The 26,178-nt window shown below is 46.1% G+C and overlaps 1 protein-coding gene across 4 annotated transcripts in view; it reads left to right on the plus strand.

Moving 5' to 3' along the window:
* ccdc88c (coiled-coil domain containing 88C) overlaps positions 1-26,178 on the plus strand; it is a 257,529-nt gene that overhangs the window by 173,357 nt on the left and 57,994 nt on the right. For 3 of the 4 annotated variants that reach the window (XM_059648946.1, XM_059648948.1, XM_059648949.1), the window contains 11 exons: positions 680-864; positions 2,368-2,505; positions 2,606-2,629; positions 4,803-5,864; positions 10,098-10,225; positions 14,771-14,912; positions 17,067-17,255; positions 18,944-19,105; positions 20,700-20,977; positions 22,746-22,889; positions 24,237-24,423. In XM_059648946.1, the coding sequence (XP_059504929.1) occupies positions 680-864; positions 2,368-2,505; positions 2,606-2,629; positions 4,803-5,864; positions 10,098-10,225; positions 14,771-14,912; positions 17,067-17,255; positions 18,944-19,105; positions 20,700-20,977; positions 22,746-22,889; positions 24,237-24,423 (2,639 nt within the window). The remainder of the gene's footprint in view (positions 1-679; positions 865-2,367; positions 2,506-2,605; positions 2,630-4,802; positions 5,865-10,097; positions 10,226-14,770; positions 14,913-17,066; positions 17,256-18,943; positions 19,106-20,699; positions 20,978-22,745; positions 22,890-24,236; positions 24,424-26,178) is intronic. The other variant, XM_059648947.1, reaches the window with a different exon arrangement.

Consider the following 26,178-nt stretch of genomic DNA (forward strand, 5'->3'; position numbering starts at 1 on the left):
GCTGTTTACCTGTAATGACAGTATTTGCATAGTACTATAAAATTGACTTTGACTCAAACAGGGTTCTGAACAGTGAGAGTGAGTGGGTTAGGGGAGAGATGACTGTAATAGAGAAAATTTTGGCTTTTAGATTCAGCAACAAAAGGATACTTTGCCCAGAAGCAGAGCCCCAGCTTTTTTTTTTCATTTTCGAAGTTAGAGACAGCACACTGAGGCCGTTCAACCCAGTGTTTTCCATCTCTATAGCCCTACAAATCACTACTCCAGCTAATCTTACAAGCATTACATTCCAGAACCTTTTGTTAAAAATCTGTTGAGGACTATTAACATTTGAAGAGAAATCTATTCGGATACTGGGATTTGAATGTACCAATTTGAATCACTCCCACTGTCACCCCATGTCCCACTAGTTCTCCCCCTTGGCTCTGTAAATATTTTCTCTTGAGGTTCTTAACTAATTCCCTTTTAAAATGTATTCAGTCAGCTTGCACCACTTACCAGGCAGTGCATTCCAAAACATCATATCTTATTGTAATAGAATGTGCTCCAGCTTCTCCTCTCCTAAAGACCTGTGTTCCTTTGGTCACTGAGCAGTGCTGCTTGGTTTCTTTTATTGAAATTTGCTGCCAATTTCAAACGCTTCTAACGAGTGTCCCCTTGTATCTAATCCTGCTTGCAGCAAGCCGTAAGTCATTTGTGCTTGAGATGAATGAATCTGCATCGAGCCGGATCCTGAAGTTGGAGAAGGAGAATCAAAGTCTGCAGCATGAAGTTCAGGAACTGCAGCAAACTGTACGGGCTGTGGAGGAGAGCAATGCCAGAATCACGGAGCTGGAGAAAGAGAGCGAGCTTCTGACCATCCAGGTTTGAAATGGCCACGTGGACATTACAGCTGTGATCCGCTCTAGGACTCCTTCTCTGAATTAATTCCTTCATGGCATGTGGGTGTCGCTGGCCGGACCCAGCAGTTCTTGCCCGTCCCTAGTTGCCTCTTGAGAAGGTGGGAGTGAGCTGCCTTCTTGAGCCGCTGTCGTCCAGCTGCTGTAGGTAGACCCTCAGGGAGGGAATTCCAGGATTTGACCCAACGACACTGAAGAAACGGCAATATATTTCCAGATCAGGACGATGAGTGGCTCGGAGGGGAACTTGCAGGGGGTGGTGTTCCCACGTATCTATACAGAAACATAGAGAACGGGAGCAGGAATAGGCCACTCGACCCTCGGGCGTGCACCACCATTCAATATCATCATAGCTGATCATCCAGATCTATTCTCCTGTGCACTTTGATCCCTTTAGCCCTAACTACATCCACCGCCTTCTTGAAATCAGTGTTTTGGCTTGATTGCTTTGTGCAATGGTGGATTCCACAGGCTGACCACTCCCTGGGTGAAGACATTTCTCCTCACCTCACACCTAAATAGCCTACACCATATCCTTAGACTGTGATCCCCTGGTTCTGGACTCCTTGGTCATTGGGAATATCCTTCCTGTATCCACACTGTCCATCTGCTGCCCTTATCCTCCCAGGAACTAATGCCTGTGGGTTTGAAAGGAACTCATGAAAGAGCCTTGGTGAGTCGTTGCAGATGGTACACACTGTTGTGACTGTGCACTGGTGGGGAAGTGATGGAATGCTGGAAGATGTGGATGAGATGTCATCGAACTGGGCTGTTCAGTCCCCGGTGATGATGAGTTTCTGTGAAATAATACAGTGATAAATTTCAGATCCATGCAACTGGGCAGATAGGGCCTCAGCTTGACCTCTGAAATGAAAGGACGACATCACCGACACTGCAGCACCGTCTCAAATGGGACTAGATTAACGTAGGATATTTGGTCAGCATGGGCAAGTTGCACCAGTTTGTGTGCTGCGGATCTCTATGACTCCAAGACAACCTGCAAGTTCCCCTCCGAGCCACTCACCGCCCAGACCCGGAAACACATCATCCCTTGCTGTCACCCGGTCCCTAAGGGAATTGCATCTAAATACAGCAGCGGTTCCAGAAGTCAGCTTACCACCACCTTCTTAAGGACAGTTAGGGATAGGCAGTAAATGCTGGCCCAGGCAGTGACATCTATGAAGAAAGATCAGATGAGCTCACTCTGTTGTCCTAGCCAATATTTATTCCTCACCACCAGCACTAAAATCAAACGTTCTGCTAATTCTCATGTTAGGGTCAGTGGAATCCTGCTGTTCACCACTTGACTGCTGCCTTTCCCAAGTTAAAACAATGGCAACCATTGAAGAGCTCTGAATAGGCTGTAAAATGCTTTAGGATGTTCCCCGGCTGTGAAAGACAGTGACACCAGTGCAGTTTTCTCTTCCCTGTTGCCCGAGCCAGTTTCTGACGCTGACTTTGTTTTCAGGTGCAGAAGCTTCAATCTGAACTTGATCAGGAGAAGCAGAGTAACCAAGACATGGGCAGTCTGAGTGAGGAGCTCCTGCAAGACAAGACCCAGCTCAAGGAAAGCTTGGAGATGGTCCGAGCTGAGAAAGAGAGACAGGTAACACCAGAGGCAACGTGAAAAAGTTCACGATGACTCTCTTTAGTCTAAAGAAGGATTGTATCGAGCTCGAAACGTTAAACTCTTTCTCTCTCAACAGATGTTTCCACATCTGCTTTGCCAGGTCAGCCTTCTCTGTTTTTGGTTCAGATTTCCAGCATCGGTAATATTTTGTTTTCATTTTGTTTAAATGAGGCTGTGCAGCAATCATTACTGTCACTGTCATACTCTCAGCTGCACTGCTGTAAAATGTATTTAGCACCTGCTTCACACATTGAACTAAACCTAAACATGTTGCACTTTCATATCGATGGTATCCTCGCTGACCTACGTCCGGCCTCATGTCTGGCAACGCCTTGAGTTAAAGATTGTGAAATCCCTCATGATATCGCCCCCCCCTCCCCATCTCTATTATCCCCTCCAGCCCTACAACCTGCCCAGATCTCTACACTCCTCAAATTCTGGCCTCTTGAAACAGTCGTCAATTTTAATCAGTCCACCACAGCAGGCCCCATCTCCAGCTGCCTCAGCCAACATTTTGAATTCCCCCCATAAGCTTCCTCCTTCCTGCTTTCAGAAGTTCCTTAATATGACTTGTGTGATTTAATATCGAGGTGGTTTGACCGCGCTGTTGTGAAATTTACACCTTGGGATAATAATTGCCTGGCTCCAGGGCTGGCCATAATGATGGATATGTTTACATTGAAATAGACACCATACTATTAGTTGCAGAAAAATGAAGTTAGCTAGGAGGAGGCCGTTTAGCCCCTTGAGCCTATTCTGGGTGACACATGAATGCACCCTCTGTCTCAAGGGTGTAAAAACCTGCAGAAACTAAATGTGGACAAGCTAGTGTCCTGCTGGGTATCACTGCTACCCAATCAGCATGAAATAATTTGGGCAGTTTAGTTTGGAGAAGTCACAAGAAAGCATATCTGTGTGCGGGGGAGAGAGAGAGACAGTGTACGTAGTGTCTGTGTGTGAGAGAGAGAGAGAGAGAGAGAGAGAGAAGTGCTGCTGCTGAGGATTGGTGCTCATGGTTGAGGATAACATCAGAGGTTGACAACAATACAATATAGCCAGCGCCTGAGTTGAGAGGATGTCACACAAGTGCCTGGTGCCTGGTACAGATAGCCTTCACTTTGCTGCACACTGAGGTCTTGTGGCTCAGTGGGTCATACCCTGACTCTGAACCAGAAGGTCTGTGTTCAACTCCCATTCCTGGACTTGCCGACCATGGAAGGGGAGTCTGATAATCAGGCAGCTAACATTCCCAGCTGTCCCAAGCTATGTATGTTATTGTGTTTCTAAAATGGAGCTTTTTTTAAAATATTCTGATGCAATGAGGGAACTGAACTGTTATGGCCAGATTTTACTGCAAATCAAAATTTTATTCTACAGTGTCACAAAACCTAAATTCATTAATGCCTTACCTTCAACACAGCAATAATCGAATGAATGGCTGATGTGGTTTGGCTTTTAAAAACATCTGATTTTTCTATACTAGTCGCTTGACCAACAATGAACGGCAACTAAAGATATATTTCCCTGTTGTCAATTTTCAAATATGCAGCTATCTATCCAATAAATCAATGTTTCTCCAACTGATAGCAGTGCGTATGTTGGACCACCTTCATCTACATCTGTTCTATTGCCCTGGGAGGTAAAATGGCTCCTTCTGACTGTCTATCTTTCTCCTTACCTTGGATTAATAGAACTTTATGGCACATTAGGAGGCCATCCAACCTGCCAGCCAGACTTGTAATCGTTCCTTGAAAAACTGGTGCAATTTGACAATGCACACTCAGCTATCTCACCATAACCCTGCCAACTAGCTATCTTCAAATGCATGCCCGATCAGCTTTTGGATGTTCCTACAAAGCCTGAATCATAAAATTATAATGGTACGAGAAGAGACCGTTGTGCCTGCACTGATTCTATTACTTAGAACCTCTTCTTTTTTCCTCAGTACACCTGCCCATCATTTTTAGCTAAATAACCATCCACTGCCCTCTTGAATGCTTAAATGCCGTGCATTCCAGACCCCAAGTGTTCCCTGGGTGAAAATGTTTTTCTCCCATCCACGTTGCTTCATTTGCACATTTCTTTAAACGCATTTATTGTGAATCCACCAGATTTGTTCTTAAAACCAGAATTCTCTGGAGATAAGAGGAGTTGGAAACATTCTGAAATGTGTAGCTCCTGACCTTGCTTCTGTCACATGAACATTCAGCGTTTTAGTTTAAATGTTGATACAGTGGCTGTCTCTGATACTTTCTGTCATCCCTCTTAACCAGGTTAAAGAACTGCAGGAAGAGAATGAACACTTAAAGCAGACAGTCTGCTCGCTCAGGGAACGTTCTCAGATCAGTGCCGATGCGAGAGTGAAGGAGGTCGAGAAAGAGAACAAAATACTTCATGAGACGATCACGGAAACAAGCAGCAAGCTGGCCCAATTGGAGACTGAAAAGAAGCAATCCCATAAGGAGCTCCTACACTACAAGGAGAAGGAGCAAAAGGTAGAGGAGCTGGAGAAGGATGTTCACACACTTGGAAAGGAAAATGAGCAACTTCAGAAGCAGGTGGTCTCTTTGAAGTTTACATGTGAGAACGTGGAACAGGAGATTTCCAACCTTGAGCTGGAGAACAGCAAACTCAAGAAGTCTCTCAATAGTTTGCAGAACTTGTCGATTAAGTTGGAGATGGTGGAAAAAGACAATAAACAATTGGATGAGGAGAACTTAGAACTAAGGAGGATGGTGGAGACATTGAAGTTCACCAGAACAAAACTGATCAAAGTGGAAATGGAGAACCGAGAACTGGAAAAGGAGAAGGATGAGCTGAGGAAAAGTGTCGAACTGTTAAGGGCCTCAACTCGCAAGTCGGAGCGATTGGAAATGAGCTACCAAAGTCTGGACTCGGAGAACCAGAGACTTCAGCAGGCACTAGACAACAGCAATGTGAAAATCCAGCAACTGGAGAAGGAGCTGCAGGACACTGAGAATGAGAATCATGTACTGCAGAAAAACTTGGAGGAGCTGAATATGTGCAGCAAAAGGCTGGAGAAACTGGAAAACGACAACATGTTGTTGGAGCACGAGGCTGCACAGCTTGAAAAGGACAAGAAGACTTTGGACAAAGAGAACAAACGGCTGTGGCAACAAGTGGAGCTGAAAGACGCAATCCTCGATGAGAATAGTCAGAAATTATCGAGTATGGAGAAAGAAAAGAGAACGCTAGAAAAGGAAGTGGGCAGATACAAGGAGACAACAACAAAGGTGAAGGAACTGGAAGTGGACAATAAGGAACTGTTCAAGCAAGCTACAATTAATAAGAGGACCCTTGCAACACTGAGGGAGGTAGGTGGACCTTCAAATGTTCCTCAGCTTGTTTAGGTCCTTTTCACTTGGGACTAAATATTCTTGTGGTTCACTCAATCAGTCCATGTTGCTGTGGCATCGTGTGATTTTCCAAACCTGTTGTAGCCTGGAGCTAAGGATTGTGATGATAGAGGCTCCCAAATCTTTTCTATCACACAGTGGACCAGGAATTTCTCCTGCTCCTAGTGCCAAGCATTGCTGTGTATTAGATTTGCAGTTTGATAATCAACCTGTTTGGCCTTGCTTACATGCTGAGTCCTGGAATTGGGTTTGAACCCAGAACCTCTAGCACAGTGATTGGGATGTTACCGACTGCAACCCTTTCTCCTTGGACTCACCCTCCTGCATCAGGTCTTGATCCTCATTGTGTACTTGCCAATGTACTGAACCAGGCAGTCTGTATATGCCAAAGTGTGATCCCTGGTCCACCTGGGCTGCTGGTTTCAGTCAGTGGGAAGAGGACATAACATCAGAATGACGCAATTTCTGATCACTGCTGTAGGAAAGGTGCAGCCTGGAATGTAATTGATTGTTATCCTATCAATGAGGCTGGTTAGCTCAGTTCGCTAGATGATTGATTCAGAATAATACAAGTAGCACATGATCACTTCCCATTTAGGCTGAGGTAGAATTGGGACCTGGCTCTCTACCTGCCCTGTACTTGTTGCAGACTGGTGCCCCACAGGTTATACAATTAGTTTTTTTCTCTCTAACACACAGAGAGAGAAGATTCCTGTGGCCTGTTGAGGACTCTGGCTATGTACCTACCATTCTGTGTTGCTCTAGACTCTGTCTGAAAATGGACAGAAGGTATTTAATTTTTTTTTTGAAAAAAGCCCTTTGATTGGCACCTGGTCCATTACCATAAACTTTAATTCTGTCATTCATCAGATACTCCTTGACAACATTGTGAACTATCTACAAGATGCACTACGCCAGCTCACCAAGGCTCCTTCAGCAGCACCTTCCAAATCCATGACCACTTCCATCTAAAAGGACAAGGGCAGCAGATACCTGGGAACACCACCCCCTTCAAGTTCCCCTTAAAGCCATTCACCATCCTTATTTGGAAATATATCCCCATTCCTTCAGGGTCACTGGCCAAAATCCTGGAATTCCCTCCCAAGGGGCATTGTGGGTCAAACTATTACAGCATCAAAACTAGAGCCATTCAAGAAGGCAGCTCACCATCACCTTCTCTCAGGCAACTGGGGATGGACAAGAATTGCTGGCTTAATCAACAACACCCAGATCCAAGAAAAGAATTTTATGAAAGACTTGATGTTTTCAGAAGCAGGGTTACAAAAGAGAGGTGAGAGAAGAATATCTCTAATCTGGATCATTATCAGTTCACATTGAGTCTGCCCAATAACCAGATATTTCTGAAGTGTTTAAATCTTTCCTCTTTTGGGGGGTGGGGGTCTGTGAAAGAGGAAAAGAACAACTGAGGCAAACTGAGCAACACCTGGAAGGAGGGAGATGTTCAGTTTGGAATGCTTGACAGTAGTGACAGTCGAGACAGTAATATAGCTGGCTGGATTTGGAGTAGCTGCACAGAGGCCAGTGTCCCATCACCAAGTTATCGTGTATTTACACATAAACAGTCCTCGACTATAGTACTGTCTCATTTAGAGTCAGGAACCAGTGTCAGCCTCTCTGACACTCACCCCCCTTAATACGTCAGCCAGGGCTCCCTGATTGGACCAGCTTAACAGCCCCAATCAGGGAACTTGTATTGTGTGAGGTCCAGCTGGCTGACCTTGTTACAATCATGACAACATTATGTTCTAATATTAAACCATGATCTCCTTTGTCAGATTCAGTGCTTTAGCTTTTGGGGAGAAATTTAGGGAGCTGATTGGCTGTCAGAAAATGATACATCCAATGTTTGCATTTATAATATTCAGAATCACAGAATGGTGAGATTTTTGAAGTTGAATAAATATAGGCGAATTGGTGGGAAGCATTCAACATTGACAAGGCACAGTACAAACTTAATAAAATCAAACAGTAGAAGGCTTAATTCAGTACAGGTATGTGTAGAGAAAGGGGGGATATCGGGCAGTACACTGCATAAAGGAATGAAGGTCCAGTTCAGAGACTGGGACACTTGGAGAAATGGAAATGTTGTAATGTATTCAGTCACTGTGAGCAACACACGAAACAGCATGTGGCCAGAGTTGGAGGGAATCGAGCTTATGCTGGCTCAAGCCAAGCCAAACTCCCGAGTATCCTATGTGATCGAATCATTCAGCATGGAAGCAGACCCATTGGTCCAACCAGTCCATGCTGACCATCTTTCCAAACTAAACTCGTCCCACCTGCCTGCTCCTGGTCCATATCCCTCCAAACCTTTCCTACTCACGTACTTACCCAAATGTCTTTTAAACGTTGTAACTGCTCACGGGATGAGGGCATGCTGACCAGGCCAGCATTTATTGCCCATCCCAGAGGGCACTTAAGAGTCAACCACAATGCTGTGTATCAAGAGACAAATGTAAGATGGACCAGCTAGGGACAGCAGATTTCCTTCCCTAATGGACATTCTTGAACCAGGTGGGTTTTGATGACCATCAATAATGGACAGTGTTAGAAAAAACTTGCACGTTTTAAAAATTCAGTTTGACCATCTGACAAGATGGGATATGAACCCATTCTCCCAGAACATTGTTCTGGGGTTATTAGTGTCATTTTCACAAAACCACCACAGCTTTGTAAAGATTTGGGCTGAATTGTGAAAAATGTCTTTGCAAAGAATGATTGGCGCATGAACTGAGCTTTCAAAAAGGAGTGTTGAGGGTTGGTTTTTGGTGTTGATCTGGCCATGTTGCTGCACATAACCAAATCTACCACACAAACAATCCTTCCAATCTGAAGCCTCCCCTGCACTTGATTAAATTCTACCCCCATCCTTTATCTGAGTGAATGGATTTTTAATGTGCTAAACCTTTGCTCCTCCATCATTGTTATCATTATCTAACAAATGCAAGGTTCACCCTGGACATTTATAACCAAGAGATGCTGATTTCTATATTTGTGCCTGTCTTAATATCTCATCTGCATTTTGAAGTTATGACTCAAGTGTCCTAGTGAATAGAACACACAGCTCAGAAACAGGCTGTTCATTCCTGTAGCAACGCTACATGTCAGCCTCCTGCCATTCTTCCTCATCAAACCACCAGCATAGCCCTGTACACCCTTCATAACCGGATTTTGTTGAAATGAATCTCTACTATTCACCTCAACACCTGTGTTCGCCAGTTCCACATTCTCTCAACTCTCTGGGTAAAGAACTTTCTTCTTAGTTCCCTATTTGTTTTTTTTATTTGGTGAATATCCTATATTGATGCCTCTAGTTTTGCTCTTTCCCCCCCCAAGTGGAAATGCACAGAAACATAAAAGCAAGAACAACCCAATCCACCAAACATGCCAGCCTTCCATCCATCAACTCCATTTATATTTCTCACTGCCTTGGAAAAGCAACAACATATTCAAAGACTCCTGCCACCCTGGTTATAATCTCTTCCGTAGTCCTCTTCTGGGCAGAAGATTCAAAAGCTTAAACACACTTACCAACAGATTTGGGAACAGCATCTTCCCCACTATTAATACACTGCTAAATGTACCCCTCAAATTTTAATGTTGATCTCGCTCTTTGTGCACCTTCTTTGCAGCTGTAACATTGTATCCTTCGCTCTGTTCTACTACCCTAATGCACTTTTTATGGCATGATCTGCCTGTACTGCACACAAAACAAATCTTTTTACTGTACCTAGGTACATGTGACTATGATAAATCAAATCAAATCAGCCCACTAAGCCTGCTCTGCCATTCTAGATCACAGTCAATCTATCGCTCTCCATGTTCCTAACTTACAAAACTTCTTGTAAATTTGAAAACCACTACTGAATCTCTGCTCAGTCTTTGCTTTTCAAGAGAAAGGAGACACAGTCCCTTATGAAAGGGCTGACCTTGGAGTTCTGGTATCGTCCTCAAGTCTCTTCTGTACCCTCTCCCTGTATCTGAATTAAAATATGGCTATCAGAGGTGTACACAGCACTCCAGATGCAAAAGAGACACCTGCCTTAGGAATCAGAATCTACTCTGTTACTTTCTGTCAGCCCCTCTGGTTAATGCATTAGCAGTATGCTCGCTGTTGCTCTGTTGGCTGGTTAACTTTGGTCTGACCCAATCTGTACATCTCTATTCCAGGAACTGGTCCACGAGAAACTCAAGAGCCAACAGATCTCAAATGAATTGGAAAAGCTTAACCATGAATTGGAGAAAATTGGTCTAACCAAAGAGCGACTTCTACAGGAGGAACACAACAGCGATGATAAGTATGAAAACCCCACTTTTTATTGGAATCAATTGACTACACAGTAATGCAGCTCTATGCACCATCTAGCCTCTCCTCCTTTAGGTGCCAGACATGGAATAGTTTGCAGTTCATGCGAAGCATCTATTAAATGTGAATCAAAGACTTTAGGTTTCTGAGTCACATTTAAAAAAAGCTAGTTGATGAAGATTAGAACTGGAGCGAAACTTTATTTGGGTCTAACGTTTGTTTACACAGTGAAATATTACAAGCATGTGCTTCCTGACTCAACCACATCCCGCTCCAGTGCAGTTCTCTCTTATTTTTTTATGAACCTGTCTGAGCATGTAATGATACACCTCCATGAACATGTGCGGTGAGATTTAAACCCAATTTTCTGGCCCCAGTCATTGATACATCACAGCTGTACCAAAGGAGTCCCAAGCAAAACCTCACTGTTAGTATGTAAGGTACATTTGGAACACATCTGTCAACAAATACTGAGCAGGAGTGCCACCCAAGACAAGATGACGTCGGTAACCTTTCAGACCCTCAGTTTGATGAGGAAGGAACTTTGAAGCTGATTAGGGCGAGGTGGTACACTCTGTAAGGAAAACTGGAATCCATGACTACACCCTTGAATTTACAAAACTTGAATGGGGGAGAATAGGAAAGAGATTAGAGTTATAGGTGAACTTAAAAGGTATCGCTGGTCAGAAAAAAACTTATTTTAAATGCTAACAAAGCATTAGGATTCATTTTTTTTGAGAATGTAACTAGCCAAGTTGATAAGGAGCAGCCCAGTGGATTGGTCTACTCAAACTTTAACAGTTTTTTGATCAGATCCTTCCTAAGATATTAACACAGAAAATTAAGGTGGATTAAGGGTAGTGTGCTGACATGGACAGAGAACTGGGCAGCAGACTAGAGTTCTAACAGAACCTGACACGGTGAACACAGGCATGTTGCTGCTGACCAGGGAGTCTAGAACGAGGAGCTGCAGTCTGGGGTTAGGGGGTCGGCCACTTACAGCCAAGGTGAGGAGAGATTTCTTCAGCCAGGGAATGGGGAGCCTGTGCAATTCTTTACTTCACAGGGCGGTTCAGGCCGGGCTGCTGCGTGTTCTCAAGGAGGAATTGGAGGTGGTTCTTGAGGCTGAAGGGATTGTGGGATTATGGGGAGACAGTGGGAGCAGATGCTGAGTTGGATGATCAGCCATGGTCATGTTGAATGGTGGAACAGGATCAAGGGGCTGAAGGGCCTACTCCTATGTTTCTACTGCATGTAAACCAGAAGGAATCTATGGAGTCAGTACAGCACAGAAAGAGGCCACGCCAGCTCTCTGGAGTAAATGTTACGGGGTTTAGAGGATTATAAAACCGAGTGTTTTTTGTCTGCAGCTATTGACAGCGATGAGTCTGGGAAGGCTGGTTAATTTGATGGGGCTGGTGCAGGAAGGGGTTAATGTGATAAAATCTGCTTAAGGACCTCCACTGGGGAAGCTCCAAGCTGGCTTCAGGGATGGGATGAAGCAGGAAGTCTAACTCGGATCAGAGTTTGATTGAGGGACACAGCACTAGGAGGTGGGTGGAATGGAGGGGTGGTGGTGGGGGAGGTATTTGCTGTGAGCTCCCAAACTCTGACCACCGCCACCCCGTTGTTCCCCTTCCCACCCACACCTCTTCCGCTGTCTTAGTTTGCAGACAACTGGCCCTGGTATACGAACAGAAGGATTTGAAGAAGTGAGCAGTGATGTGACTGTGCCTCACCCTCTGAAACCACTAGCTATCAGCTGCCCATGATCTGGGGTCAGCCTGATGCCCAGGTCATCCACCCCTGCAAATGGTATCACTGACATTGGGGCCATGGGTTAGGCTGCTTGAGATTGTGTCCAAGAGGTATTAAAGCCTGCCATCTGGTGGCCATGTCACAAACTGATCACACGCTGCCCCAACAAGATCAAGTGTTTGAAGGAACTGTTTTGTTACAAGTAAACTCTTCTTGAAGCTGAATGTGAGTTCAATTGTAATTGCCCGTTTGTCATTCCTGAGGTCTAGCCTTAGGAATCGCTCAGACCTTTGAGTACAGGAGTTGGGGTGTCATGTTGACGTTGGTGAGGTCTCTTCTGGAGTACTGTGTCCAGTTCGGATTGTCCTGTTACAGGAAGGAGATTATCACGCTGGGGAGGGTTCAGAAAAGATTTGCCAGGAATGGAGAGTTTGGGTTAGAGGGTGAGGCTGGAAATGCTGGGACTCATTAAGCTGGAGTGTAGGAGGTTCAGGGGTGATCTTATAGAGGTTTTTAACACCATGAGGGGCAGAGATAAGGTGAGTAGCAGGTATCTTTTCCCTAGAATGCTTGATCAAAAAATTCCTGCAGTGCTGAAAGAGACTGCACAGCCCATCAAATCTACACTGACCGTCTGAAGACCATCCCACCCCAACCCAGCCCCCCACTCTATCCCCATAGCCATGCATTTACTATGGCTACTCCACCTAGCCTGCACATCTTTGGATTGTGGGAGGAAACCGGAGCACCTAGAGGAAACCCACGCAGACACGGGGAGAATGTGCAAACTCCACACAGACAGTCATAGACATCCAGCATAGAAACAGACCCTTCGGTCCAACCAGTCCATGCCGACCGTAATCCCAAACATTTCCTATGCATGAACTTATCCAAATATCTTTTAAATGTTGTAACTGTACCTATATCCACCACTTCTGCTGGAAGTTCATTCCACACACAAACCACTCTCTTTTTAAAAAAAAAAGTTGCCCTCTTTAAAACTTCCTTCTCTCACCTTAACAATGTTCCTTTCTAGTCTTGGAATCATCCATTCTAGGGAAAAGATACCTGCTACTCACCTTATCTCTGCCCCTCATGGTGTTAAAAACCTCTATAAGTTCACCCCTGAACCTCCTACACTCCAGCTTAATGAGTCCCAGCATTTCCAGCCTCACCCTTTAACTCAAACCCTCTATTCCTGGCAAATCTTTTCTGAACCCTCCCCAGCGTGATAATCTCCTTCCTGTAACAGGACAATCCGAACTGGACACAGTACTCTAGAAGAGGCCTCACCAACATCAACATGACACCCCAACTCCTGTACTCAAAGGTCTGAGTGATGAAGGCAAGCGTGCTAAACACCTTCTTAACCACCCTATCTATATGTGACACAAACATGAGGGCGGAATCGAACCCGGGGGTCCCTGACACTGCAAGGTAGCGGTGCGAACACTGAGCCACCATGCCACCCCTAATGTTCTAACCTGCTGAGTTTTGGTTTGATTTGTATTTATGTATTTGTTTTTTGATTATCACATGGCCAAGGTGTTTGAATGGGACTGTGATATACCGCAGGAGTGATTGGTGTAAATGTGGTTCGTGTAGGTCCACTATAGCCAGTCATTCACAACCTTGCGAGTTCTTTGAAGATCGGAGTGAGTTGCAGTAATTTTGAACTATCAATGTAGATGTTGGACACTTCTTTCTGTGAGCAAAATGTTTTGCAAAAATGCTTTCTGATCTGAAGAGAACTGAGCAAGGTAGGAGAGGAATTTGGTGTAAAAGTAGAATGGTCATGCTTTGGTTATCGGCTACCGGTGAGATCACATCTGCAGTTGTGTGTACAGAATAGGTGTCCCTTATATAAGGAAGGATGTAAACACACTGGAGGCAATTCAGAGAAGGATTACTGTATTAATACCTGGAATGGGTGGATTGTCTTATGAGGAAATGTAGCCAGGCAAGGCTGAAGTTTAGAAAAGTAAGGGGCGACTTGATTAAGACGAACAAATGTGTCTTGAGAGGATGGATGTGGGAGTGATATTTCTCTTTTGGGAGAATCTAGAACGAGGGGCTCTGTTTAAAAATAAGGGGCTGCCCATTTAAGACAGAGATGAGGGGAAAGTTTGCGTCAGCTTTCCTGAAAAGGTGGTGGAAGCAGAGCCTGGAATATTTTTAACACGGAGATAAATGGATTCTGGAGAGGCAGGGGTAGGTGGGCAGGTGAAACGTTTTTGGGGATTGGTGGGAATGTGGTGTAATGAATTCAGCTGGAGCAAGGCCATATTGCCCTGTCTCACTTGTCTTTGGGTGACGACCCTGTAGGTTTTTGTGATTTTTTTTTCTCCAAAATAGCTTATGTTTTCACTATAATATCCCATCCCTCTCAACAACTGCTACCCCAGGGTCCTAACGTTTAGAGTCATCAGTTCTATGGAGTGCTATCACCTATTCCCCAGTCAGCATAGCTCTCGAGCTGGAAGTAATTTTTTTCAGGTCTTGTTGACCCTGAGAAGATCTGATTCTGTGTTGATCTGTCCTGATTGCCGACAAGCTCCTTTTTCAGAGCTTTCACAGTTGCTGGGGGTTATTCCTGTTGAAACATTAGTTGAGAAGAGGTTGTGTTAGAGTGTAGGGAGGCAGGACCTGAAGGAACGGGATTTGCAAACAGCAAAGGAGCCCCCGCCTCACCAACTCGGTATGTCTCTGGACTTCATCCAAATGTCGCTGGGGCTTGAACCACAAAAGAAAGCCACATTTGTTTCTCTTTTTGTTTCAGCAAGTACAGAATCTTGGAGACCAAGATCGAATCAACGCTGAAGAAAACACTAGAGATTAAAGAGGAGAAGATTCAGGCGCTGGAATCTCGACTGATGGAGTCTAGCAACCTGAACCAGCAACTACGCACAGAACTGAGCACGGTAAAGACAACAAAGTGAATTTGTTAACAGCCAGTGGCTGCACTGGGAGGGAGGGGCCAGTGGCTGCACTGGGAGGGAGGGGCCAGTGGCTGCACTGGGAGGGAGGGGCCAGTGACCCATGCTGGGGATGGAGCTAGTGGCAGCACTGGGAAGGGGAGGGCCAGTGACATATGCTGGAGGTGGAGCCAGTGGCCTGCTCTGGGAAGGGGGAGGGCCAGTGGAGTGCTGGAGGTGGAGCCAGTGGTTGCACTGGGAGGGAGGGGCCAGTGGCCCATGCTGGAGGTGGAGCCAGTGGTAGCACTGGGAGGGAGGGGCCAGTGACCCATGCTGGAGGTGGAGCCAGTGGCTGCACTGGAAAGGGGGAGGGCCAGTGGCCGTGCTGGATGTGAAGCCAGTGGCTCGCTCTGGGAAGGGGGAGGGCCAGTGGAGTGCTGGAGGCGGAGCCAGTGGTTGCACTGGGAGAGAGGGGCCAGTGGCCCATGCTGGAGGTGAAGCCAGTGGCAGCACTGGAAAGGGGGAGGGCCAGTGGCCGTGCTGGATGTGAAGCCAGTGTTCCGCTCTGGGAAGGGGGAGGGCCAGTGGAGTGCTGGAGGTGGTCCCAGTGGTTGCACTGGGAGGGAGGGGCCAGTGGCCCATGCTGGAGGTGGAGCCAGTGGCAGCACTGGGAGGGAGGGGCCAGAGACCCATGCTGGAGGTGGAGCCAGTGGCTGCACTGGAAAGGGGGAGGGCCAGTGACCCATGCTGGAGGTGGAGCCAGTGGCTGTACTGGGAAGGGGGAGGGCTAGTGGCCGTGCTGGGTTGAATGTCCGTGATGTCACTGTCGAACCGGCTCCTTTAACAGATGTTAGGAAAGGTTCGCACTGATTGATTCAAATGTGAGTTGGCTGGATTATCTTTTCAGTAACACCCTGGGACACCACAATCTGGATTGTTTGAGACTGGGCATGAATGAGGGTAACAGGAACAGCCGAATTCTTGATCCTGAAATTGTCCACACCTGAGAGTTTCTCTCGCCTTTATTGGCCCATGGTTAGGGGAGCGGGCAGTCAGGCAGCAGGGGAGACGTGTGAGCTGGTGCACTTTGCTGAGGATAGGTAAAATAACATGCCTAACTCTAAAGGGTGAGCAGGAGTGCGTAAACTGTTAAAGGTGGGGAGTGCTTTGAATAAATTGGAGAAGTTCTCTAGAGAAAGCAAGGCTTAAAGGAGATTTGGTGGAGGAGTTCAACATCATATGGGGTCTAAACAGAGCGGATAGCGAGAAACTGTTCCCATTGGTGGTGGGGTCGATAGTGAGAGGGCATAGATGTAAGGTCATTGTGCAAAGAAGCAATGGAGGATGAGGAGAATCTTCTGCAGCAAGTATTTTGGGTCTGAAACGTGGAGAGGGGAATCAGATCATTACCTTAAACAGGAATAATGCACAGGGCTAGGGGCAGCAGGTCGGGGAATGGGACTGCATGCCTTGCTCATTGGCAGAACATGATGGGCTGGCTGACTCCCTTTTGAACTGTAATAATTGCCATTCTGCGTTTACTACTGATTAATTGAGAGAGTTTGCCATGATAACTCAAAAACTCCATTCTCACTGTATCCAGTCACTAGCAGGAAGTAGTCTCTTCCAGAGACAGCAAGAACTGCAGATGCTGGAATCCGAGGTGGGGGTAGGATCTGATGCCTGACTGCCTGCCCCTTTATTGCCGTTACATCTGCACTTCGATGCCCACTGCAAAGGAACATAAGCCAGCACTTATGAACACCTTTCGAGACGGGTGTGCATAGCAAGGGCTGGAGTGTATCGTCAAATAAGCTACATGTTAATTTGATTTGATAAATTTCCATTCGTCTTTTGTAAGGGGTTAACTGTTAGTTCGTTTTTTTCTTAGTGTTGCCCCATCAGATGCAGTCTAACTTAATTTCAGGTTGTTTAAAAGAATAGAATTTACTTCATCCTAGAACACGGTGGGCCAAGGAGATTATTCCCAACAGAATTGGCAACAGAGCGCACAGCCTGAGCATCCCCGTTCTGTTCCATGCTGGGTCTTGTTGAGCTGCTTTACTGTGCCTTATGGCTGCAACTGGGGCTGCAGCACTGACAACTCTAATACAGAGTGGCCCTCCCAGATCCAATTAACTCCATTCCCTTATTTTCCAGGTGAAATGGAATTTCGAAGCACTACTGCAACGTCAAGATGAGGAAGGACTAGCCACTACCTCCGTTCCGAACTCTCCTCAGAGCTCCCAACCAGAATGCACGGAGAAGGAAAAATGGGAGAAGGAGAACAGGGAAACCACCTTGGAGCTGCTGAAAGTAAAGGACAACATCATCGAGGTGGAGAGGAACGTGAGTATTTTTTGTTAAATTAATTCACGGGATGTGGATGTGCCAAAATCTCAATAGTAAAGGCCAGACTGTCTTTATATGTACTTGAGACATCCGTGAATGGATTGATTAGAAAATGTATTGACACATTCTCTGGAGCAGGTGGGACTTGAATCCAGGCTTCCTTGCTCAGATGTAGGGACGCTACCACTGCACCACAAGAGCCCTATCTACCCTCAACGTATTTAATTAGTTGATCCCCTCCACTTGCTTATCCTTAATACAATTAAATTGAAAAAAGCAACTTCTCACAAACAATGTGATAGTGAACAGACAATTGTTGACTGATTTTTGTTCCAAAGGTAAATGTTAGCCGCAGGCCGGGCAGAAATATCTCCTGTTCTTTTTCCTTGGAGTTGTTTGCGTTCACCTGAGAGAACAGAAAGAGTGCCAATTTACCATTTAAACCTTCTATGTGTCCAAGTCCTGGAGTTGGATTCAAACCCTTGTGCCTGAAGAGTGTTAATGCTGCCATCTGTGACACACAGCTAACACAGTTCAGGAAGGAAATGGCCCCATGGTCGTGAGGAACAGCAGGGATCTCCCTCCTCGTGTGCTGCTCACTATTTATCCCTCAATCCGCAACAATAAAATCAAAAAGCGCACCACCTGGTCATTTTCCAGGGATGGTACGGTGGCTCAGTGGTTAGCACTGCTGCCTCACAACGTCAGGGACCTGGGTTCGATTCCACTCTCAGGTCTGTGTGGAGTTTACACGTTCTTCCAGGTGCTCTGGTTTCCTCCCACAGTCCAAAGATGTGCAGGTTAGGTGGATTGGCCGTGCTAAATTGCCCCATAGTGTTCAGGGAAATGCAGGCTTATAGGTTGGGTAGAGGGCTCGGTCTGGGTGGGATGTTGTTTGGAGGTTCAGTGCGGACTCTTGGTCAAATGTCAGAATTCTATATTTCTCATTCTTGTATGTGAGCGTTTGCTGTGTGTGAATTGGCTGTGATTTTTCTGACATTTAATGGGAGACAAGATTTCATAAAAAGCTGCAAATACTTCATGATTTCCCAAAGCTTTAAAAGGCATTGTAGAAATTCATTGCGATACAAACTGGGTTGTAAAAACCAAAAGAACAGTGGATGCTATAAATCAGGAACAAGAGCAGAGTTGCTGGAAAAGCTCAGCAGGCCTGGCAGCATCTGTGAAGAAAAATCAGAGCTAACATATCAGGTCCGGTGACCCTTCCGCAGAACTGATGGGAGCTAGGAAAACGCTACTACCAGTTCTGAGGAAGGCTAACCAGACCCAAAATGTTAACTCTGATTTTTCTTCAAAGGCGCTACCAGACCTGCTGAGCTTTTCCAGCAACTTCTGTTTTTGTTTCAAGCTGGGTTGCGTTTTGAATTTTATTTGCACTTTTGCCTTCCACCCCACTCTTCGTGGAAGACTTCTCTCTATTTCATTTTTTTTTGTCTTTTGTTTAACTCCAGGATTTTTTTTCAAGAGTTACTAGGTGCCTGATTTATAGTTTTTCTGGCACGTTGAAATAAATATTTTATTCTGTTTGGGTCTATACGCCACTTGGTTTAAAATTCTGCAACTTCTCTTTACTTCATTCTGACTCTTTAAGTTGAATTGCCGACATTCGTTTCTTGCTCTGGCACATGAAGCCACTTCTGATTTTCTGCTGGTTGTATTGGCAGAACGCTGCATTGCAGGCAGAGAAGGAGCTGCTAAAAGACCAGCTCAGGCAGCTCGAAGCACAGAACAATGCAGTCAACTCGCAGATCGTCACTCTACAGCGACAGACAGCCTCGCTACAGGAGCATAGCACCACGCTACAGATACAGAACGCCAAACTACAGGTCACTCCTCCCGTTCTTGGTGTTGTGCAATGAGATAGGATTAATGAATGATCTCATAGGGAAGGCACCCCTAGGTAGCAGCGACCAAAATGTGATTGAGTTTCACAATCAGTTTGAGGGGGAGAGGAGTGGGTCTGAGACCATCTTTTTAAACTTAAATAGGGATAATTATAAGACCATGAGATATTGGATGAGATCTCGGTCATTCAGCCCATCGAGTCTGCTCCACCATTCAATGAGGCCATGGCTGATCTGATAAGCCCCCACCTTCCTCCCTTCTTCCTAACAGGGGCGGCGCGGTGGCTCCGTGGTTAGCACTGCTGCCTAACAGCACCAGGGACTCAGGTTCCATTCCACCCTCAGGCATATGTTTGTACGAAGTTTGAACATACTCCCCGTGTCTGCATGGGTTTCCTCTGGGTGGTCTAGTTTCCTCCCATAGTCCATGTGCAGTTTAGGTGGATTGGCCATGGGAAATGCCTTGGGTTCCCCTTTGTCCACACAGCATGTCGGTCCTTCACTGAATTCTAATGAATTGGTTCAACATGAATTCCCTTTCACAAAACCACACCAACTCTTCCCAATAACCTTGAGATTTTCTAAGTGCCCAGTTATAATATCAATAATAATTGATACACTTCCCTAACGTACATCAAACAAACCAGCTTATAGTTTCCTTTTTACTGCTTTCTTTAACCGTGGAGTTAGATTTGTTACTTCCTGTTCCAGAATTAAATGAATTTTGTAAAATTAACAACAACATATTTGCTACCACATTTGGTACCTGTTATAACGCTAGCCATCAGGGCCCAGGTATACATCACCCACATCTCCATCAGTTCACTGCCATCTACCTAGTTCTATTTATACCCCTGCCTCCCCAAACTCTGACTCAGTCATTTTCAATTTTCTTTCTTGTCCACCTTCACCCTCTCATCCTTTCCCTCCCTATACCTGGGGCAATACAGTGGCTCAGTGGTTAGCACTGCAGCCTCACAGCGCCAGGGACCTGGGTTCGATTCCACCCTCGGGTCACTGTCTGTGTGGAGTTTGCACGTTCTCCCCGTGTCTGCGTGGGTTTCCTCCGGGTGCTCCGGTTTCCTCCCACCGTCCAAAGACGTGCAGGCTAGCTGGATCGGCCATGCTAAATTATCTGTAGTGTCCAGGTAGTGGTGGGTTAGCCAGGGTAGGGGGTAGGTCTGGATGGCGTGCTTTTCGGAATATCGGTGTGGACGCGATGGGCCAAGTGGCCTGCTTCAACACTGGAGGAATTTTGTGATAACTACTCACCTCCTCTGTTCCCCTTTCCCTATCCCTGCTTTCCAGCCACGGCCCTGCAGTAGCTTCCTTTCCCACTCCTACAGCCTTCCTATGATTGGAAGATTCTCAGCTGTTGTGCAGGGCTATAAGCTGTGAATATAGCTGAGTTGGTGAGTAAAATCATGGTGATTTTGCCAAGCTTGACCGTGTTTAGCTCATGTGAGGATCTGGGTTCTATCCATATCCAAACATGTATAACATGAATGCTTCTTGCTTTAGCCACAGATTATTGTGTTCTGCAGTGGTGACAGTGGGACATTTTGCCCTGTTGCAGGTGGAGAATTCGACTCTGAGTTCCCAGGGTGCAGCTCTCATGGGTCAGAATGCCACCTTGCAGAGCCTGCAGTCCAGCCTGGAGAGCGAGATTGAGAAGCTCACTCGTCAAAAGGAGGAAATGAAGGCCACGTACGACTCGCTGCTTCAGGACCACGAGCGCCTGATGGGGCTGAATGAGCGTCAATCCACCGAGTGCGAGACACTGATCAGCCAGCAGGCTGGCCTGAAGGCAGCATACAAGAACCTGGAGTCAGAACACACAGACCTGGAGGAAAGGTGACTCATTCCCTGCTCAGAAGATCCAACGCTGGAATAGTTCAGCGGCTGTTTTTGACCAGCCCGCGCCCGGTGGGCAGAAGGGTCTTTTTCTCCCTGTGACTGTTGAGGTTGGTTGGCTCACCGAGCTGGTTTGTGGTTCTGCAGACGTTTCGTTACCCTGCTGGGCAACATCCCTCAGTACAGCCTCTGATGAAGCGTGGGTGTGTTTTCCCGCCTGGTTTTTAAACTCTGGGGTCCGCTGAGCTGGATCACTTCCGGGTTTCCTTCGCAGTGGAGTGCATATGGGGGTGATCTCTCTGAGTGTTTGTTGATGGCTTTCTTTGTGAAGTACCAGGCTTCTAGGAAGTCCCGTGCTTGTCTCTGAGGACACAGCAGAGCCCAGAATTTAAAAACCAGGTGGGAAAACACACCGACGCTTCATCAGAGGCTGCACTGAGGGATGTTACCCAGCAGGGTAATGAAACGTCTGCAGAACCACAAACCAGCTCAGTGAGCCAACCAACCTCAACACCCTCGACCTGAGCTACAGATCTACTCCAAAACCTTAGATCTCTGTGACTGTATGTGAGAGTTTTGAAAACAAACAGCATGTTCACACTTGGTGCCCCTCAGAGTTTAGCACAATGAGATGCAATGTTCACTGCTCTTTCATACAGTTTGAATGTCACCAGCAAAACCAGCATAATTTGCGTATCCCTTAGTGCCCTTAAACCAAACGGCTTGCTGGGGCCAATTCAGACTGGACACCAGACCAGGCCCACAGCAAGGACTTTAACGAAGCAGATAGCTGTTAAAAACGATCATTGGTCCTTGTTATGGTCTCCGTCACTGACGCTAGCTTTCAATTCCAAATTTATTCATTTTATTAAAGTTACCGTCAGCTGACATACAGCCAGATGCTTCCCAGCATTAGCGTGGACCTGTTGGATTACCACCATGTTGCACCATTATCCCGCCAGGGATAATTAATAAGAGAGTTCTGAACGGGACAAAAGAATTCCAAAAAGACTGACAATTATCCACACAACAGAGAGAACTGGGCTGCATTGCTGGCTGGTTCCAGCGAGATATGGTTCATCAAGTAACAGCAAAATACCACAGATGCTGGGAATCCAAAACACAAGCCGAAACTGCTGGGGAAACTCCGCAGATCTGGCAGCATCTGTGGAGAGATAGAGAGACAGTGTTAACGTTTCGAGTCGGCTATGTCTTCTTCAAAGGCTCCTGTTCAAAGGCTGCACCAGACTAGAAATGTTAGCTCTGTTCCTGCTTCCACAGACGCTGCCCAACCAGCTGAGATTCTGCAGCATTTTTGGTGTTTATTTCAAACGTCCATTGGTCTCAGATTGAAAACGCCCTCACCTGCAAGAGGGGAAGAGTGTGTTCAAGATTATGCAGAGAATTATTTTCTGATTCTTTTTTTAGAAAATTGCCTTCCCCTGTTCTAGATCCTACTCTCTCACCAGATCAAATAATTACCGGCTAAAATTCATCATTTTAAACAACTTCCATCCAATTGCACCATCAGTGATGGCCTGTTATGTTTCTGTTTTTAACTGTTTTGTTTTCTGTTTTTCGAACTGAGTTTATTGCATCTGTTTGGCCAGTATGCCCCTCTCTTTTGCTGTTGCGCCGTTTGGACTGGTTGAATGTTGGATCTTTTTGGCTGTCTCCTGGTCCTTTCTGTGCCTTTGCCTCTCCCTCGGGTCATTCCTGGTCTGATGCAGCCGCATAAGCTCTTGTACTTTTGTGCCTCTCTTCACAGGTACATGGGTCTGCTAAAGCAGAAGATGGAGCTGGAGGAGTTGGACTGCACACTGAGAGACCAGCGAGAGAGCCTGCAGCGAGAGACGAAGAGGAGTGCAGCTGTTGCAGAAGAGAACAGACAGTTGCACGCTGACCTGAACAGGTAAGCCACCCAGTGACCAGGTGATTGTTGGATGAAAGAGGGGACGAGGGAGTTTGGTATGGACTGCCCATCACAGACCGGGCCTGGCTGGGAATGCTACAGCTCAGGCTTCGGTCTTGCAGGAACAAGCAAGCATTCCTGATCCTCTTCCATTCTACTGTTAGGAAACAGGAAGTGTGTTTCCAGAAATGCCGTGAGAAACAATATAAATACTTAGGAACATAGGGACAGAAGTAGGCCATTCAGCCCTGCTGTTCAATATGATCATGACTGAGAGAACACTTCAGTGCCTTTTACCCAGCCCATTGCCATAACCCTGTACAACATCAGTAATCAGAAATCTATCAATCTCTACCTTGAGCAAACTCTCCTCCCACAACCTCCAATCACCTTTCAAAGTGCATCAAAGCCAACAAGTACTTTTGAAATGTAGTGAAAATTACTCGGAAGGAATTACAGCAAAGACTAATAAGCAAGATCCCACAATGACCAAGATCAGCAAGATCCCACAAACTGATGACCAGAAGTTTGCTAAATACTGGCCAGGAGACTGGAGACAGCTCCCCTGCCTTTCTTCAGGACACTGCCATTGAGCTTTTCATATCCATATGAGAGTGTAAACTGTGCTTCAGGGTAACATCTCATCCAGAAATGCCACCTCTTGAAAGAGCAACGCACACATCGGATGCACTCTGAATTTCAGCCTGATTGTGTGCCTGAGGAGCGTACAGGAGATGGAGATACACTCAAGAGGTGGGGTCGATTTCTACGCTGCTTCTCTGGATAAGCCTTGCTTCACCCAAAGAAGCTTTGAGCTAACCAGGGTTTGAATCCAGTTGCCTGTCAGACTCATTAGCACAGAAACAATACAGTGTGAACGTGATGGGCCAAATGGCCTCTCCCTGTACTGTAACACTTCTGTGATAACCAGTCCTATTCCCTCACTAGACTGTCCAGCCTGGGAAGAATAGCTTCCCAGCACCTACTCTGCCAAGCCCACTAAAGATGTTGTATCTCAAACAGCGACTGCTGGAGAAACTCAGCAGGTCTGGCAGCATCTGTGGAGCAAAAGCAAAAAGGTATCGTTCAGAGTCCAGTGTCAGTGGATCCGAAACTATTAATTCTGTTTCTCTCCACAGATGCCGCCAGACCTGTTGAGTTTCTCCCGCAGTTTCTGATTTTGTTTTAGATTTCCAGCATCCGCAGTTTGTTCTTTTACCGTACGAATTCTGTATGTTCAATTGGTAGCAGAGCAAACTTGAGGATTTGTCTGGCTGACTCCTTCTTTTTCCATAAAGTCTGCCCAAGACGCTATTTAATTGACGCCATGTACCCTGGGTGCTTTAGGTTGAGCTCGATGAATGCCCAGTTGAAGGAGGAGTATGATGGTCTGCAGACCCACACCAAGGAGTTCAAGAGTGCCCTGAACAACACAGAGCTGGAGTTGGCAAGGTGGCAGTCGGAGTACCACAGTTTAAAGGAGCAGCACCAGAACCTGGACATCTTGCATACCAAACTGGACAACCACTGTGAGGTATGGGCAGCAAGTCATAGAGACATACAGCACAGGCACAGACCCTTCAGTCCAACCTATCCATGCCACCAGTTTCCCAAACTAAACAAGTTCCCCTTGCCTGCATTTGGCCCATAACTGCACCCACATCTATCACTACTTCTGACAGTTCATCTCACACACGAGCCATCCTCTGTGTGAAAAAGTTGACCCTCAGGTCCCTTTTTAAATCTTTCTCCTCTCACCTTAAAAATATGACCCTTAGTTTTGAACCTAGGAAAAAGACCTTTGCTATTCACTTAAGAAAATAGTCATGTATAAGGGCTCTTAGTCTCCTTTAAGACATTTGTTAGTGTGTACATAATGGATACAATCAAATCCCTGCTGCCAGTATCCTAACTCTCACTGATTCCCGTTAATCTGTCACCCCCTTGACTTGCTGACCTCCAATGGCTCCCAAAGACCATTGTAAGGAGGCTCTGTAAAACTATTAATTCATGTTCTTATCTGTCTGGTGAGGCCAAAGTGACGACGTCCATCATCTGTGCTGTTTGCAAAGGACTATGGTGGTTCTGTAGGTGACTATACCCTTACTGCAAATAGCGCGACTTTGACAACAGCATAATATATATTTTTAATCCACTTGTAGGCATTGGGCATCGCTGGCTGGGTGTCAGCATTTCTTGCCCATCCCTAGTTGCCCATGAGAAGGCGATGGTGACCTGCTGCAATCCATTTAGTGTAGGTTGACCCGCATTGCAGTTAGGGAAGGATTTTAGGCTTTTCTCCCCCCACTGACAATGAAGGAACGGCGATATACTTCCAAGTCAGGATGGTGAGTGGCCTGGAGGGGAACTTGCAGGGGGTGGTGTTCCCATGTAGCTGCTGCCCTTGTCCTTCTAAATGGAAATGGCTGTGTGTTTCAGCCTTAAGTGACTGTATGTGTGGAGTTTCCCTGTGTCTGCGTGGGTTTCCTCCGGGTGCTCCGGTTTCCTCCCACCGTCCAACGATGTGCAGGCTAGGTGGATTGGCCATGCTAAATTGCTCCGAGTGTTCAGGGATGTGCAGGCTAGGTGGGTTATTCATGGTAAATGTACAGCTACACAGGATGGGGGTGCTGGGCCCGGGTACGATACTGTTTAGATGATCGGTCCAGACTCAATGGGCTGAATGGCCTCTTTCTGCACTGTAAGGATTCTATAATTTGCCAATCTCTCCATGGGATTAAACTGCATATTTCCAGTCACTTCATTATTTCCTCCTCTGCCTAATGTTCAGTATTATCTCTGATCCAAGGTAGAAGCCGTTCAATGTTTGAAAACCCAGCGTTTTTTATCCCTCTAGAGTCATTCCTGCAATCTTTCATTGTACTACAATAGGTGGATTGGCGAGCCTAAGCTCATGGTAAGAGTTACAAAGAATCATTTTTAGAACATCTTGCGTAGAAAAGGGCTATTCACCCAACTGGTCTCTGCTAGAGTTATCACTCCACATGTTATCCCTCCGCACTTTTCTCATATCTTCTATCCTTCGTTCCTTTATGCATGTATCTTGTTTTCTATGTCATTGGTAAAAAAAGACATGTTGCTGAAGCTTTCCATCTCGCACTTGAGGAAACACATGAGAATGCCAAATCTCAAACCGTCACTATTTATATCCCAGGAGAAAAGGTTGCCGATTTATTGATCCAACAAGGCCCATAAAACGTAGAACAGTACAACACAGTACAGGCCCTTCAGCACACAGTGTTGCCCCTGCTGGCCTTCTGTATATTTC

This window comes from Stegostoma tigrinum, chromosome 10 (genome assembly GCF_030684315.1).
Source record: "Stegostoma tigrinum isolate sSteTig4 chromosome 10, sSteTig4.hap1, whole genome shotgun sequence".
Lineage (NCBI taxonomy): Eukaryota > Metazoa > Chordata > Chondrichthyes > Orectolobiformes > Stegostomatidae > Stegostoma > Stegostoma tigrinum.